At 36.2% G+C, this 19254-nt stretch overlaps 1 protein-coding gene across 5 annotated transcripts in view; it reads right to left on the bottom strand.

Annotated features, from left to right (window-relative positions):
• Positions 1 to 19254, bottom strand: part of LOC101897743 (neuropathy target esterase sws) — a 57603-nt gene that overhangs the window by 12644 nt on the left and 25705 nt on the right. For all 5 annotated transcript variants that reach the window (XM_005181278.4, XM_005181277.4, XM_059122049.1 and 2 more), the window contains 4 exons: positions 9512 to 10234; positions 7489 to 9333; positions 7142 to 7417; positions 3679 to 3865 (listed from right to left, as the gene is read on the bottom strand). In XM_005181278.4, coding sequence (XP_005181335.1) covers positions 3679 to 3865; positions 7142 to 7417; positions 7489 to 9333; positions 9512 to 10234 — 3031 coding nt within the window. The remainder of the gene's footprint in view (positions 1 to 3678; positions 3866 to 7141; positions 7418 to 7488; positions 9334 to 9511; positions 10235 to 19254) is intronic.

Raw genomic sequence — 19254 nt, 5'->3', positions numbered from 1 at the left:
ACATGGAGAAGGAAACGAGATAGAACCAAAGTTACTTTTAAGGATCTTCATAGAATCAGTTTCTGAGTCGATTTATGCATGTCAGTCGTCTGTCCATGTATTTTTCTGAACAAAATGCAGTTCGCATTTATTATCCCATTGAGATGAAATTTTCCAAATAATATTTGTCCAATATCTGTCCAAATAACATGATTTTTGGCACATCCGATCGAATTCAGTCTAGAAACAAGTACATCGAATTTGGCGAAAATTAGTTCAGATATAGCTATAGCCCCTATATGTATATATGTTTCTTCCGATTTTTTTACCTCTGTAAAATTTTATGAAGATCAATTTAGATTTGGATATAGCACACATACATATCTTGATCCGATTTCAGGTTTATTGTACACCAAATGGCTAATATCAGCCCAAATGTTGTGAATTTTGATACTTCCGACCGAATGCAGTCTATAAACATGTACTTCAAATTTGGTGAAAATCGGTTCAAATATAGCTGTAGCTCCCATATTTATGTATCATCCGATTTGGTGCTAAAGTCCCCTACATGTGTAATATGTCTTCCACAACAATGATATTTGATACAGCTCGAAATTACCTCTGCCAAATTTTATTGAGATCTGTTCAGATTTTAATGTAGCTTCGATATACATCTTCATACGATACTCTAAAGCCATCATTTGCATTCAAATAAGGTTCATAGTTGGTATGATACACTTCATATAAATTTCCAATATAAAATTTTTTGTTTCGGGAGCTCTGCAAAATACGTATAGTGGTGTAGGGTATCGTGTAATCGGCCCCGCCCGACTTTTGACCTTTCCCTACTGATTTTTGTCGGTTTTTTTTTGGAGTTAATGTTTGAAACTAACATAATAAAATTATTTTTTATGCAGAAAGTATCGAAGAAAGATATATTCTCCATAAAATTTCACTAAAATCTCTGAGTAAATCATATATCAGGGTTTTATAGTTTTTGGACACTTACATTCGATATTTATATATTACAAGGGAAAATTATGCGCTTACAGCTCTTACTGTTTATCTCCATTTATACTTCCATTTTGGGGATAGTGTCCAAGGTCAAAATTCGTTGTAAGTCTCTGAACACAATAAAGTGGATGGAGCCGTTATATGAGGGTCATACCAAAACGGGAACCTATATAGACAATTTTATACTACAAAAATGTTTATCTATTGCGAATATAATGCCAAATTTAAAGTATTATCAAAATATCGAATATCAATTGATATTGATCCTTTCACAAATTTGGCTAAAATGATTTAAATACCGAATATTGGAAGCACATGACATATGACGACCACACCAAGACTGGGTCCTATCTAAAGAGGATTAACAAGTGTGTTTCCAACATGTTGGCCTCGAATAAATAATTTAAATCTGGCGGTACCGTGAGAAATATATCCAAAAAAGTTAAATTACTATATGGTACATTTTTAATACGAACCTAAAATTAACGAAATTGGCGTAGCATTTTATGCTCATCAAAAATTAAAATATATTACGTGAAGTCTAAAATGGATATTTCGGGGAGTTAAAACGAAATGACAAACTCAGTATGTCCCCTTACTATGGTTGAGTATATAACAAGTTAAACGAAGTTTGGTTCGGAAGTGGACTATTAAAAAATACAGAACCTCATATAATTTTTGTGAGAAAAAATTGGGGAAAATAAAAACCCCTAATTTTAAATTACAATTAATTCATTTGTTGCGGACACTTAAAAAAAAAAACCAAAATTATGAATTAGAGTTACATGGGGAACTCTTGTAGACCACTAAGATATTCCACACTCTTCATAAATTAAATAAACGATCGACTAAGTTCCTATCCCTAGAGTCTAGATTATACATGTGGTTAGAGTCATATGTAAGGTAACTCTTTCCAAAAATATGAAATTAGGGATGGGGGCTATTTCAGGCAGACATCACATCTTTCGATTTTGAGCACATCCTCTTTTTGTAAAGCTCTACGCACGAACTATCTCGACGTTTGTCCATAGACTAATAAATATGTGGACAACAGAAAGTTTGTTTTTAACTTTTTATCCAGGGGGACCTCAGCAATTTGTTGTATATTCAACACACATTTAATCGTTTTTCAAATCATTGGATTAATGGCGAATTTTTAATGTCATCTAATATGCACCTACATTTTATTACCTAATAATTTTCACCTTAAAAGTATTTCATAAGTCTGGATATTTTTAACATTTTAAATTTGAATATTTTCTCTCAAACCTCTTAAACGACATTCATCGAAATTTTTCGATGATAATCGGTCAGATAATTTCGTCTATATATTCTAAACATTATGAGCTGAGTTTCCTTCTGCAGTGTAAGAGGGCCCATCTATGTTCGTCCACTTATGATAATGACATGACAGAGTTTAAATTTTGATAAAAACTAATTTAAATTAAAATACAAAAATTTCCTAAATTTAATTTAAAAATCGATTAATTTTCAGAATGTTAACCATTTATGAGTGAGGTACCATCAGAGGTATACTAACCCTCAAAGCAACTAGTTTATGCATATTTTTATAATGAAAGATGAACAATAAATGATAACGAAAACTACGTTACTAGCAATAGCTTCATTTTACAAACAAAATTATCCCAGCTCCAATGAGGTTCACATTTGGCTTTCGCATTTTATAAAAATTACTTTTAAAAGAAAATACACAAACATTTTCAAATGAAGGAATCAACTTTCCGAACTGAATTAATTGTACAAAGAACTAAACGCATATTATAAGGGATAATTTCAAACTAAACTAATCTAATCTAATATCTATATCATATACGACAAATGTCAGGGATGCTCTTTATAAGATCACAAACTTGTATTTGTTTTCTTCGTTCAATCATATTTTGGGCAGATTTATTTTTATTTAATATATAAACTAATACAGCTGGAATGTGAGAAAAAATATTTAAATTCAACACAACTTATTGATTTGCAACCATCGTATTCTGTAGGAACAAAATATTACATCTACATCGTTAATCCAAGCAGCCAACGAACCAAACAATCAATTGACCAACAAACAAACATAAACAAACTTAAATTAACAAAAGAATATTAAAAAATTACATAATATATTAAGAATTCAAATTTAAAAATTCAATTCTAAAATTAAAAACAAACTCATTTGAATATTTTATTTTTTCTCATTCTAAATAATACTTAGATTAGGTATGTAAAAATCTCAGAATATGATTTTATTTTAGACGAATTGTTTAAAATAACGTATTTTATAAAAAAATATTTTTTAGCCAATGGAAGGAGGCAAATGACAATAACAAAAAATTATATATATGTGAGAGGAGTGGAGTGGAGTGGGGGGTAAAACAAATATGGCACACAATGACAAGGAAGGCATCAATTTTGGGTGACCTTTTTGGTGCAGGCATTTTATTATATTTAAGACCAGGGATGCCTCTTTCATAATCGAAGAAATAGCCACATAGAAAAGTAAGTAAATAAATTGAAATTAAAAAAAAATGTTTTGAGTTTCATATAAGTGGTGCAACAAAATGACATTTAGCTGTACAACTTAGTTAACAAAAAACCAAAAAAAAAAAAGAAACGGAGTGAAAGAAGACATAGCGAAAACATAAATAACTGTACAAAGAAAAGGGAGACATGACTTACCGTTCGTATGCACCCGATGACAACTGGCCGTAATATCAGTGGTCAGCGTAAAATAGGGTATCCACAAATCTTCAATGCTAACATCTCCGAATGTTTCGCGTATCGACTTATTAAATTCTCTACCCGAAAACATTGACGTTATGGGATAGGTTAGATCCAGCAGTTGTAAAAACCATTTTGTCATTTTCTGAGGGAAAAAGAGAGATATGATTAGAAATTAAAGAAATGAGGAGGTAATTTAAAATGATACTAATGGGAGATTAAATAGGATGGGGTCAAGATGAAAATGTATATTTTTCTAGTAAACAAGGATGCTGCTTTAAAAAAAAAAAAAGGATAACAGATTTGTGGTCTCCAATACTAATTTCACTGTGCGACAAAATTAATTTTTTTCCATAATTGCAGGTAAAACTCGGAAGATTATGAAATTAAAAAGTATCGTTCGGTTTAGCCGACAGATGTATATCCTAAGAAAATATTTGATTATTTAAATATATTCTGACTTCTGTTATGATTATTCAAACTGTTGAATATTGTTCTATGGAGTAGGTTCTGAAGGAATGATAGTCCATTTCCTTTAGGTCCTACATAAATATGCCAGGGTTGGACTATAGTGGTCACTTCCTTCACTTTATATGAGATATCAGATAATTTTAGATGATGTTAAAATATACGTGAGTTACGGAAATATTCCATTTTCACATTTTATCTAATACTGATAAAAATATTGGTATGAGCCAAATTATAGGAACATCTAACATTTATATGCAATTTTATGCGAAATCACAAATTCCATATTCATTTCAGGTTTCTGGTTAAAAGAAATATTCAGATATACATAACTCTTACATCATAATTTATAAGAGTTATAATTATTCAAAATGTTGACCCTTTGTGGGAGAGGTAATTGATGGAGTAAACCGATATTGTCTATTTTCGCACTTGATCTAGAAGTTATGAAAATATAAGATTTTGCAAAGTTGAAGCAAAATCGGATTATCCTTTATTTTTCTAAGAAGCAATATATTTTATTTGAAAATATCTGCATTTTGTGGGTACTAGAAGGAGTCCACCGATATTGTCCATCTCCGAACTTGTCAATGTCGCGAATAAGAATAAAAAGCAAAATCGAAGAACCTTACTTGACAGAGCTGGCGGTGGTATTATTTGTATCAACTGATTTCATTTTTTTCTATTTATTATCTATTTCAATTTCTTCGATTTATTAATTTGCTTTTTCTTCTTTTTAGGTGGCTCAACCCAAGTGCGGAGGACCATGTGAGACATAACTACCTCTGTGGCTGCACATAACCAGCGGTAAAAGTTATTCCCAGCCAACACAAGGCGTGTTAATGTTCGCCCATCTTCCTCCGCATGAGCCATATCAACATTCGAGGGCGCTGTCCCCGTTACAAAATAATTCCACTAATTCCACTAACAACACAAAAACAAACGAATATACTAATTCTGGGCATGGCTAACCATTGTTTAATGGTTACCCGCGAAGAGTGCCAATAACATACCCCCCAACTCGTCCCTAGCTCTCTCTAGCCCTCTCAACTTTATTGACAATTGGGAACTAGAGTTAAACCGTGGATTGGAGACTGCCACGTAGGCGCGAACGGTCTCGCCCTAGGGCCTTTCCACGCCGATTTTTTTTTTAGAGTGCAGGGGCGGACTTGGTTTTTGAAACGGCCCGCAACAAACTAGATCTAAGTTTAATAATAATATTACGATGAACTAAGTTTGGACCAAGCCAGACAGGAGGACGGACCGACCGACATCGCTAAATCGACTCCTGAAACGGATTTGATCCAAAGAGGCCTTTGGTCCAAAGAGACCATTTTGGCCGTATCAAATGATATATACCCTCTCTAGCCATATGGCTAGGGGTATAAAAAGAACATTAGAGACCGTAGATATTTCCTTAACAGATAACATATTTCCTTAACAGTTATTCCTAAAGTAGGCCAGGACATGATTCTTATTGAAGAAAGGTAAGACCTTCTTAAGAAGAGCAGGAGAAATTTAAAGTAATGCATATCATATTTCAGTCTCATACAATACCAAACAATTTTCTTATGGAGGTCAAAATGTATTCTCATTGCAGACCAAAAAGTCATTTTCCTGATGAAACATCACACGATAGGAAAAATTCTCCTTCATAAACTACAAAACATGGCTTAGGATAGAAGACCAATAGGAGAACAGGTAAAAAAGCACACAAGAAGTTCGACCAGACCGAACTTTTTATATCCTCCACCATTTAAGAGGAACTGGGAAAACTTTAAAAAAAAATCGTCGAAAAATGTAGTTTAAATGAAAACCGCAATCGCAATTTTTTGCCACAGGCCCATTAGGACCTTCAAATACGAAATTTAAAGCAATTCCGTTGAATAATGCGGGGAAAAAAGAGAGGTAGCTTTATATGTGGGGTAAACGAAGACGTGGACTTGCAAAGACATTTTTCTGCCGTAGGTTGAAGCATCCATTACGAACTTCAAATACGAAATGTGAAACAATTCCGGAGCATAGGGTCGCTAAACTCATCAAAATACCGAATATCGGGAGGTATCGTAATATAGGGGCTATAAAAAGAGGTGGAACTACATACGCAAATTTGTAGGTTGGTTGTAGTACCCATTAAGATCTTCTAATTTGAATAATTCCCGTCGATAAAATCACAAAAATCATCAAAATACCGAACATTAGGAGGTACGGGAATGTGGGGGCTATACGAAATCGGGAATCGACAAGACGCGTTTACGAACTTAACCTGCCTACTGACAAAATACATATGCGTGCAAAATTTTAGACTTTTATCTCAATTAGTTTGAAAGACAAACGGACATCGCTAATACGACTTAAACCTTTACGCTGATCAAAAAATATATCTACTTTGTTGGATATGACATGAGTATTTGGAGGAGTTACAAACGGAATGACAAAGTTGATATACCCTCCATAGTATGGTGGAGAGTATACAAATACATATTCCCAGAGAAATCAATGGATGTGACTATTGTATACCGAAATATTTTTTAATGACTTATAGGTCTTTAGTGAAAATGACGAACTTCTCATTACATTGAAGAACAATAGATCTTCTCTTAGAGGACGCTAACACCTTTCCTTCAGAGATAGAGAAGTCTCTCTCAAAGATGACCACAGAAAGTACTTCTAATTGAAGACAATTAAGGTTTTATTTTAGAAAAGCCGGAAGTTTTCTAATAGGAGAATTTGAGAGCTCTTTAAAGAATATTACGGCGTCTTCTTAGTATTCTCTTAGAAGACGCTATAATATTATTTAAAGAGGTCTCACATTCTCCTCTTGGAAAACTTCCTGTTTTAAATTATTTTTAAATTCAATATTAAAGTTAGCATTACAAAACTTGTTTATATTTATGAATGGATGGGGTTATCCTATTTATCCTTAAGTATAAACAACTTGCCACCACCTTACCTTACACCATTCTCTGGCCTTTTGTGTGACCGTTGTGATATTACGATCCGAACACCATAGAGCACCCATAAGCGCCCCAATACTAACACCACCGACCATATCAATGGGTATACCAGCCTCTTGGATGGCTTTCATCATGCCAATGTGGGCAGCACCACGGGCACCGCCACCGCCCAGCACCAGGCCAATTGAGTTGCCCGTTAGCCAGCGGGCCAGACGTGAAAAGTCCGAATGCATGTTGGGTTCAGACATCAGCACACGGCTATACAAATCGTTCTGCAAACATAAATGGAAGGAGATCACTCAATTAGATCTAAAATTTAAAATTATCTATTTATTCTACTCACAATCCGATATTGACTCTTGCGCGTAAACATACGCTTCACACACTGGATGTGATGATGTTTGGTGACCCAGGGTCGAGCATTTAACCACTGCAATGTGTTCATGGGCTTTGAACTATCAGTCTCTGAGTAGAGCAGTACCAATTCCTTTTGTGTACGCATGGCCAATCGATCAATTTCCCGCTCAAATTTACCCACCGTGGGTGCACGATCCCCCAGGCCCACAATGAGAATGACATCAGCTTGACGCATACAACGCTGTGTCCAGGCACTCAACGAGGGATCACACTGATACAAAGTAATGATATAACGATCTTCTTGCTGGGCCAACCAAGAGGTCAAACGATATTCATTGCTCTGTTCGAAGGTGTGAACACCCAACTGTTTGCGCACAACCTCCGAGGTGAGACGCAGTGTGGGACCAATGGCACATAGCGAATGGAACAATTCATAAGTGAAGGCGGTCAGGGGTACATCTTCGGAGACAGGAACCAAGGCTACGGTAGAGTATTTATGGGTCACCGGATTTGCCTCCAGTGGAGCAGCATTGCCGGCCGAACGTGATTGCATTGTGCCCAAAATACGATGACTCAACAGGGATATCAGTTTTGTCACCACAATCGGATAACGAAGTTTAATGGCATTGAACAGACCCTCGGGCAGTTTGGCAAGTTCTGAGTCTCTGACCGCCATGACCGTTGTAGTACGACATGTCTCCGTTATCATTTCCACAATACCAACCAAGTCTCCTTTACCGTACTCGCCCACAATCTCCTTCTTGCCACTTGATTGGGTGATAACGGAACGCATACGACCACTCAGCACAATGTAGGTACTATCGCTCATTTCATCCTGGCGATAGACGGCACGACCCGACTCCAAAAATATCCAGTCGAGGGCATAATCGCACTGTCGTACCAATGGCGAGAGACGTCGAACCACGCCGTTGCCCAGATCCAAAACGATTTTGGGTCTTTCGCGCATTATCTGATAGATGGCGGGACGGCGTATGAAGGCCACCCGACTGGGATAGAGGGAGGTAATGGTGTAGGCACTGGCCTCACCAGTCAGCACTGCCAGACCGCCCACAATCTCACCGGGATGGACATGATGTATAAAGCAATCGACCCGATCACTTTGGAAATGGCGTATGGGATCGACACCACTCTGGTAGACAGCCAAACCACCAGTCATAACAAACCAAACACAAATATCATCGGAATTACCCTCCTTAATGAGGGTAACATCAACATCCACCTCGCGAACCTCCACAAAGGGTTCCAGAAACGCGCGATCCTCTTCGGGTAAACCCAGTTCTTTCAGAAAACTATCCACCGCCGACATGTTCACCAACTGCATATCTATGGAAGAGGCATTGACATTGATCTCAGCCGGTGTCATGGAATAGCGGCGAGTTGATAAATTGCCCACGCTGCTGTGGGCCGCATACTGGGCCGAACCATTGGCAATCAAGGCCTCATAGCTGGCCACATCCTGTAGCATATCAGGTGGTGGTATAGGATCTGAAAGGCTGTGCTGTGGTGGTGGCATGGTTTCACCCTGAGATCGTCGATGGCCGGGTGAATGTTTCACTTGTGTTTGTTGTTGTGTTGCAGTGGCACTTGACTGTTGTTGTTGCTGCTGCTGCTGCTGCACTCCAGCAGACTGTGGCGTTTGTTGGGCATTGTTTTGGGATTTTTTGTGGCGCATATGATTCTGGACAAGTTCTGAGTTGAGACCCAAATAGTTGCGCAGGGCTGTGAAGAGGACTCGTTGCAGGCGTATCATTATGACCTGTATCACCCGGATCATAATGTCGGGATTCTCATCGAAGACCTCTTTGAAGGCCTGTGGGAAGAAGAGAGGAAAAAGGGAAAATTATTTAATGGAATTTTCTAAGAAATTATCCGGATAAAATTAATTATCCGAGTTTGTGGATAAAATATCATATCCACTTTTGTGGATAAATTATCCAAATTTGTGGATAAATTGGAAAATAAATTAAAAGTTTTTAACCTATCCTCACCTGCATTGGCAAGCGTATGACCACACTTTTCTCCACCGCTTTGGCGGTCACAGTTTTATAATAACTCGGATTACCCGACAGCACATCGACAAAGCTCAGCAAAGATGTAACCGATTCCCCCTTTCGCACTGTCTTCAGCGACAACGTACTGCCATCGGCATTCGATATGAAGACATTTATTTGACCAGACTGGACAATGAAGACACTATCATCGGCATCGGTGATTTTGAAAAGAAAATCGCCCGGATCCAAAGTCAAAGTCTCAGTGTGTTTACATAACTTCAAGAAGATGGGCTTTTCAAAATGCCCAAAGATACGAATACTCTGCAACATATAGAGAGCATCGGGTGGTACCCGATCTGAACCCTCCATTGTTTCCTCCAAATATTCGGCCGGAGGTTCGACAGTTTTCATTTGCAGTGGTATATTTTCTCTGCGCAGCTGGAGTAGGCGTTTGGCAAAGCGCATAACTGCTCGCCGCTTCCTACCTTGCCCACCATACACCTGACCCGAAACATTCTTCACTTTGCGCAGCATTCGCCGACCATAGAAGAGCATTTTGTCACGTTTGCGAAAACGCAAACCACGCATATCTGCCGATGCGTAGGAACTTTGGGCGAGCAACAACTTCTGGCGCTCCCTGTCCCGTATATATCTGCGATAGAAGATGTACCAAATGATGAGTATTAGAGTTAGGAGGCCCACCGTTATGTACAGCGTCATCTGGAAAAGAGAGAGAGAGGGGGAGGAAATATAAGTAATTATCCTCTTTAAAAAAACGAAAGAGAAGATTTTAAAACATATATCTAAAAAATGTTTATGGGCGATCTACCATTTAAGGAAGTCCTTGCGTGAATTGTTCACTTGATTGAGAATTTTCAATTTCCAGAAGCTTCTGCTTTTTATACCCTCCATCATACATAGTATGGAGGGTATGTTAAGTTTATCATTCCGTTTGTAGCTCATCGAAAAAAATAATTTTAGACATTCTAAATTCTAAGACAATGTAGCCCTGTCCGTCCTTCGTCTGTCCGTATGTTGTAGTCACGCAAAACGAATAAAGATAGGAAGCTAAAATTTTGCACAGATCAGTATTTCAAGTTTGAAAATGGGCTATATCGGTCCACGATATCGAATAGCATCCATATAACGATACCCCACCAATATTCGGTATTTTGATGATTGAACTCCTTTTGCGGATTTTCAGACAGTTCCTTCTGAGTACTTTACCCCCTGGAAGAGTATTGTCTATATAGGTCCACGATATCGTATATCCCCCTTACAACGGTACCTCCCTATATTCGGTATTTTGATGATTTTAGCTACATTTTTAAATGGAATTGTCAAAAAAAATCTATACTTGAAGTTCTTTTTAAGCACTTTACCCCCTGGAAGAGGAATTTCTATTAAGGTTCAACGATAAAAAAAAATCGGAAATAGAATGAAATTTTAGAATAAGCTTAGATTTGTTCGAATTGGTCACCTTTGGCACGAATTATGACATTCAAATGGCTAATGAAACTGTCACACGCTGCCCGAATGTTGCTCTGCAGTATTTTGATCCATTCCCGGCGAACGGCTTGCTTTAGGTGATCGACATTTTGGTATTTTTTAGTGCCAACCTTGCTTTCCAAAATACTCCAGACACAATAGTCCAACGGATTAGTATCCGGAGATTTTGGTGGCCGTTGTGCGCTGGAAATGAAGCGAGGAACCTCATTTTGTAACCATTCTTGGGTGGCGCGTGCTAAGTGCGATGGTGCTGAGTCCTGTTGGAATGTCCTAGGTCTACGGCCAAAATGTTTGCGTGCCCAAGGCTTTAATACACCCTCCAGAATATTTTCGCGACAATGTTCGGCATTTATTCTGATGTCACGGTCGATTAATACGAGTGGAGAGCGACCACCGGCAGTGGAGAGCGACAACATCACCATGGCTGGCGCTTGAGTTCTGGTGTTCATTTTCAGCTGACCTCTTTGGCAAGTAAACACGATCATTTTATTTGATTACTGGGCTGCTGCTGGACAACGAATGTTTTCTCATCGGAGACGGATAAAACCAAATTCGGCAGTTCACCACTTTCTGCCAAGCGAAGCGAACTCTTAGCTCTTTTGAGTATATTTTCTTTCTGTTGCGCTTGAATTCCATCACGAATAACATTTTTTCTGGAAAATTCTCCCCAAAATTCTTTAGTACGCTTGTAAATTCTTTTGTCAGCTGTCACTGGAATAATTTTAGCAGCTGTCGGACGAGTGGCTTACAAATGACAGCAGTCTCAAGTTGGTTGCAGTTTTTTATCTCACCCTGTATATCACTACCTCCCTATATCGGGTATTTTACCGGTTTTTAGGTACAATATTCACCGAGATTGTTCGAAATTTCGTATTTGAAGTTCCTATTGGGAACTACAGTCTATGACAGAAAATTGTCTATGCAAGTCCGGGTCTTCGTACAGGCCCCATATATTAGTGCCTCCCTATATTTGGTTTTAGCGACATTATTCACCGGAGTTGTTTCAAATTTCGTATTTAGAATTTGTAATGGGTATCACAGTCTATGCCAGGAAAATTTCTATGCAGGTCCAGGTCTTCTTATAGGCCCCATATATATTAGTACCTCCCTATATTCGCTATTATAACGATTTTAGTTACAATATTCATCGAAATTGTTTGAAATTTCTTATTTGAAGCTCCTAATAGGCACTACAGCTTTCGACAGAAATTTGCCTAAGCAGGTCTAGGTCTTCGTGTAGCCCCCATATAACGATATCTCCCTATATTCGGTATGTTGATGATTTTAGCTAAATTATTCATCGGATTTGTTTTTCAAGCTTCGTATTTGAATACTGTAATGGCTTATAGCAAAAGTTGTCTATGCAGATCCACGTCTTCGTATAGACCCCATTTTTAAGATTTTAACATAATTTTTTTAAATAACTTCTGGGAGAATATCCCAGTCAAAAACAGGGGAACTGATGAGGATTGGTGGCTCTTTCCGAAACCTATGTATTCCCTGCCTTACTCCCTGGTAAACATTACCACCGTTCTCCACTAATAAACAAACGTTGTTTTTATAAAAACAACAATAATAGGATTAAGCCTGGCCATTTTGCAACAGCCAAGCCCAACACTGTTCCATAATTTTTAACGAATTTTATTTTTTGGAAATTTTCCAAATTCATTCCAAATGGCGGAGTGCTTTCAAATTTCAGCCCTGCCGAACTTACTGCTTTTTGTTTTGTTATCTACTACTAAACTTCCATCTGCAATCTTTCTATTCATTATTTCCATTTATCTTTCAGAGATTAATCCAATGGTCTGCTGGCCTCCTCGTAACGCAGCTGCCTCACATTTAATGGCAGCTATGTCTCCAAAACCTAATCTAACCCTGAATCTTCCCAAAAAGCATCCTCAATCCATAATTCTTCCCACATAGGCTATTCTATCTGTAGATAACCCAATTCAATCCCCATCCTTGGCAACTTCTGTTGTTAAAATTCCATTCTAGTTCAGTTTCAGAATTCCCACCTTCAAAACAAGGAAATTCAATTCGATTTGTGGCCTATCAAATTAAATAAATTATTCATATTACGTTTTTTTTTTTAAAATGAGAAATTATAAATAGCACGTAACGCAATGTTAGCATTACGTATATGATGTGTGTGTAAACATTAACCTGTTAAGGGATGACGAAGCCTCTGGGAGTTCCATTCAATAAAAAATTTGATTGGAATCTAAGAACTTCAACGACTGGATTAAATAACGGATAAAACAATATAAAAAGATTTAGACAGATATGTGCCCTCAGCAATTGTCCGATTATCCAAAATTTTGGAAATTCGTACTAAATGAATACGAAAAGTACTAAAATGTACTTAAAATTTAATACATTATATTAGACTAACAGATTGAACTAGAATTCTGAATTTTGGAATGAGAGACACTGATGCAGTTTAAGATAGATGTACCAAACGGTTTTTGGAAATTCAAACTGTAATATTACGAAAAGTTCTAAAATGGTACTAAACTTCTAAAATGGTACAATTTGGTATTATTTAAACCGATAGAACCAAAAACTCAACCAGATGAAGTGGGCCGATATATCCCATAATTTTCATTATTCAACAATTAAAAAAAAAAAACATTAAGTTTGGCCGGGCCGAACTTTTAATACACTCCACCTTAGGGTAATGGAAACCTTAGAACAATTATGATCAACAAATACCAATTTTTAGACATATTCGTGAGAAAATGTGGCAAAAATCATCAAAATACCGAATATCGGGAGGTACTGCTATATAGGGCAATACAAAAACGTTTACCTATACATACAATGTTTCACCAACGATGCTAGAACCTATTATACCAACCTACAAATGCCAATTTTCAGACAAATCCGTGAAAAAAATGTGGCAAAAATCGTCAAAATACCGAATATCGGGAGGTACCGTTATATGGGGACTATACCAAAGGACCTATACATACAATGTTTCGCCACACGAACTAGCACCCATTATGACCTACAAATTCCAATTTCCAGACAAATCCGTGAAGAAGTGTGGCAAAAATCATCAAAATACCGAATATCGGGAGGTACTGTTATATGGGGACTATACCAAAACGTAGACCGATACATCTCATTTTCAATGCCAATCATCCTAGACACATTACAAATTATTCTGCTAAAATTTGACGATCTACCTCAAATAATGGCATGTATCGTGATTTCAACAGACAAACAGACGGACATCGTAAAATCGACTTAAAATTTTATGCTGATTGTGAATATATATACATCATGGGGTCTACGACGAATATTTAGAGATGTTACAAACGGAATGACAAAGTTAATATACCCTTCTTTCTAAGGTGGAGGGTATAAAATTTGACCCGTCGTGGAGGAGTTTGACGATATAGGCCATCTTCACACCAGAGATTGAATTGATTGATATATTGGGATGTGCCGAGTTTGCAAGGGATTGGATGGTCATTTTAGGTTTTAAGAGCTACAATGTTTTTCAAAATGTTGACCCGTTGTTTGGGAGATACCAGAAGGAGTAGTCCAATATGTATATCCCATCTTCACAGCAGATCATGATTTAGTAAAAAATATTGGGATTTGTGAAAATTGAACAGAATCGGATGCTTATTACCATTATATAAAAGGCTATAGTTATACAAAATGTTAATTCTTTGTGAGGGAGCAACTAGAAGGAGTGGGAGAGGATTTTGTCCGTTTTCAAATCTAACATAGCACTGATAGAAATATTAGGATTTGAAAAGTTTATTTTACCAGGAAAAGTATTTTCTGTGAAATTTTTAAACTTTTGTGGGTGAGGTACCAGAAGTAGTCGACCAATGTTGCCCATCTTCGAACTCGATCTAAATTTGACAATAATATTACAATGTATCAATTTTGGAGCAAATAGTATACTCCCTTCTAGAATTATCAGCCAGCCAGACAGATAGACAGAAGGACACTCCTAGATCTACTGCAAATGTTCTGAAATGGATTAGGTCCAAAGAGAACTAGGGTCTACTTCGATGTGGCACGTTTTGGTCGTATATAATTATATATACCCTGTGTAGCCAGAAAATGTTCGAATTATGGGTTAAAATATTCTTGAAATCGATGATTAAGAGTCAGTATAACCTTAAAAAATATATATAAAAAAGTCTACGGTTATGGAATTTCCTAGAAAGTATATTCTTAAAAAAAATGATTATATTTCAGAATATCCCTAAACAAATATTAAAAATACCACATTTATTGTTCCAGAAAAATAATAAAAAAAATTCCTGAAAAAAAGTTTTTCACAAAATCCACGATTATATATCAGATTATAATTAAAAATATAACATTTAACCAGTAAAGAAAGTCTTAAAGTCGGGCGGGTCCGACGGGTACCCTACACCACTTTGCTAATTTAGTAGAGCTGCGCATAACAATTAAAAGTTTTTATGGGAGAATTCAATCATACACGCTATGATTATAATTATAAGTTAAAGTTCAAAGGACTAAATAAGCCGAAGCATTTGTATCTTTTAAATTCGGACTTGTGTTGCCCATTTGGTACACAATTAATTTGAAATCGGATAAAAATATATATGGGAGCTATATCCAAATCGGAACCGATCTCGATAAAATTTGGCAAAGATATTTCCGAGCTGTATTTGATATATTTCTTTGAATATCGTTGTTACGGCGTGCATATTACGGCTGTGGGTTACAAATATAACAAATCGGATGGATAGTATATATGACAGCTATAGCTTTATCTGAACCGATCTTCACCAAATTTGACATACTAGCTTCTAGACTCAATTCGGTCGTAAGTGCCAAATTTCATCCAATTTGGAAAAATATTAGACGTTTGGTGCACAATCAAAAGTAAATCGGACGAAGTTATATATGGGAGCTATATCCAAATCTGAACCGATCTCGATAAAATTTAGCAAATGTATTTCTGAGCTGTATTTGATATATATCCCCAAATATTGTTGTTAAAGAGTGCATATTACGCCTGCGGAGGACAAAAATAACAAATCGGATGAACAATATATATGGGAGCTATAGCTATATCTGAACCGATTTCGATCAAATTTGGCAAACTTATTTTCAGATTCAATCTGATCGTACGTGCAAAATTCCATACTATTCGGACTGATATTACACATTTGGTGCACAATAAAAAGCAAATCGGACGAAGATATATATGGGAGCTATATCTAAATGTTGACCGATTATCTCCAATTTCAATAGGGTTCGTCCTTGGGCCAAATGATTTGTGCAAAATTTCATCTGGATAGGGCAATAAATGCGAACTGTACTTTGTTTACAAAAATACATGGACAGACGGACGGACATGCATAAATCGACTCAGAATGTGATTCTATGCAGATCATCAAAAGGAACTATGGGTCTATCTCGTTTCCTTTTGCCTGTTACAAATAAATGCACAAAGACATAATACCCTGACCACCTTGTGGTGTAGGGTATAAAAATCAAAGATTATGGATGGAACATTTCTTTAAGATATTTTTACAAATTTTACGATTTTGGGCAAGTGCTTTTTAAATATTTTTCAATAAACCCATGATAAAAATATCGTTGGAAAAAATATACTTAAAATATCTCTGACTATAATTCACAAGGTTCTCGAAAAAAAAAATTAATCCACGATATTAAAATTTTCTGAAAATCGTCGGTTATGAGTTAAAAAGTCCTTAAAAGAAGAACGCTTAATTGTAGGTAAAAATGTTCTCAAAAAAAAAACATTCTTTATTTCTTTATATTCTTTCCAAATCCACGAATGTCCTTGAAAAATATTTTTTAAAATATTTATGATTTTTTGATTGAGAAAAAAAAATAACCCAGAATGTCCTTGAATTGTTTAATCTATGGTTATAAGTAAGAATGTCCTTGAAAACTATTCTTAAAAAAATCAATGATTATAGATCAAAATATCCTTAAAAAAACGCACCATATACCAGAATGACCTTGAAAAATTCTTTAAAACCCAACGATTACATGCCTTAAAAAATATAATTTTTATTAAAAAATCAACGATTTTAGCTCAGCAGGTCTTTGACGAAGTGTTCTTTACACATTTCAGGATATTAGATAAGTAGCCCTTTAAGAAATATTAAAAAAAGTCCAAAATATCCCTGTAAATTATTTTCAAAATTACAAATGGTTTTAAGAAAATTATTAGAAGGTTCTTTAAAAAAATTTTGACACTTGACAAACATGTTCTTTGAAAAATCATCCATTATGGATCGGAATTTCCTTAAAATTACTTTTGAAAATCGCCAATGGTCCTTCAAAACAATTGTTTTAAAATAATCCAATTTTTCACTTTTTTTTTGTGCAGGTCATAGAAGGGTTAATTACAAATCATTGTAATTATTTTTTTTTTCTCGTATTTCAGATAAAAATATTTGCATTTTTTTTGCTCTGATACTGCAACAACAGCAAAAAAATAGAAAAAAAAAACACGTTGTCAACAACAGCATCAAGTTTTTCAAAACAACAGCGCAGTCTGTCCAATTTTGTGTTGTTGTCGTTGTTGTTACATCGAAGAACTGAAGGCGGAAATTTTCTAATCGACCACTGAGGGACCACTGACTGAGCGAGAACGAACGGATTTGATATTTGTTTATGTTTTTTTTTATGTAGTTCTACTAGGTTTTTTTTATAGATGGCTATAAATACACGATAATATACTCTATGGATGTATTTATGTAGACCGTTGGGTGGGTTTTGTGGGCAAATCCATTCACATGCAGTTCCTCAATAATGTACGGTGTCGGAAAATAATATCATTACAGCTAATAAAAATCTAAGAATTTCTTATGTGGGTCACCACCATGGGTGAGTTAGAACGTCATTAGGCCAGGTTCGCGGAAATTCGAAGTAAAAACACAATAAAAGTACTAAAAGGACGTGTTATTATACCCATGGCTAGGGAGGGTATATATCATTTGATACGGCCAAAACGTGCCTCATCGAAATAACGGTTTTAGACCCTAGGTCTCTTTGGAACAAATTCATTTCAGGACATTTGGAGTCGATCTAGCAATGTCCGTCCGTCCGTCCGTCTGGCTGGTGCTCACGAAAACTCTCGCGGGGTATCAGATTTGATCCAAACTTGGTAAATCGTAATATTATTGTTAAACTTAGATCGAGTTCGTAGATGGACAATATCGATTCACTCCTTCTGGTACCTCCCCTACAAAAGGTCGAACTTTTCAAAAAAAAAAAAATATTTACTGCACAGAAAGAGAAATTCGAATTTGCTCCAACTTTGCAAATCCTAATATTTGCATCAGGTGCGAAAATGGACAATAACGGTCAACTCCATCAAGTACCTCCCCCACAAAGGGTCAATATTTTGAATAATTATAATTCTAATAAAATGTGAAATAAGAGTCTACAAATTTCACACATCCAATTTTTTGGGATATTATCGGGCCACTGCTTCTGGTACCTTCCTCACAAAGGGTCAAAATTTTAAATATCCTTAAAGCTAATAAAACGCGAAGTTAACATCGGATTCCATTCAGACTTGGTACATCTTAATATTTCCATCAACACAAGATCTGTTATAAAGATGGTGGGAATCGGACCATTTCTTCTGGTACCTCCCGCACAAAAAGGGCCAGAGTTTGAATAACCAATTCGATTATAAAACCCGAAATAAACATCGGATTCTCTTCATATTTCACACATCCCATTATTTCTACTGACACATTATCTGCACCACTCTTTCTGGTACTTCCCCAACAAAGGGTCAATATTTTGAATATCCATGAAACTCATAAAACGCGAAATTATCATTCAATTCCATTCAAACTTTGTACATTTCAATACTTCCATGAGCACACGATCTGTTCTAAAGAAAGGTAGAGATCGGACAATTTTTAAATAACCTAAACGCTCAAAGAAATAGGAATAAGCACCCAACTGTCTTCAAATTTCACACACAAACATTTTTACTAACACATGATCTGTTGCGAAGATGGAACATATCTGCGGACCCCTTCTGGTACCTCACCCACAAAGGGGCACAATTTTCAATACTTGCGAAACAAGTCAGCGATTCTTAACAACTTGTTATATCTAAATATTTCTCTCAACCAGAAACCTGAGATGAATATGGAATCTATCGGAATTTTCGCATAAAATTGGATATAAATGTCCGATTTTCTTGTAATTTTGCCCATACTAATATTGGGCTATTC

The sequence above is a fragment of the Musca domestica genome, unplaced genomic scaffold (assembly GCF_030504385.1).
Source record: "Musca domestica strain aabys unplaced genomic scaffold, Musca_domestica.polishedcontigs.V.1.1 2, whole genome shotgun sequence".
NCBI lineage: Eukaryota > Metazoa > Arthropoda > Insecta > Diptera > Muscidae > Musca > Musca domestica.
Note: the sequence above shows the minus strand (reverse complement) of the source record. Positions and strands in the feature narration are given on the sequence as shown.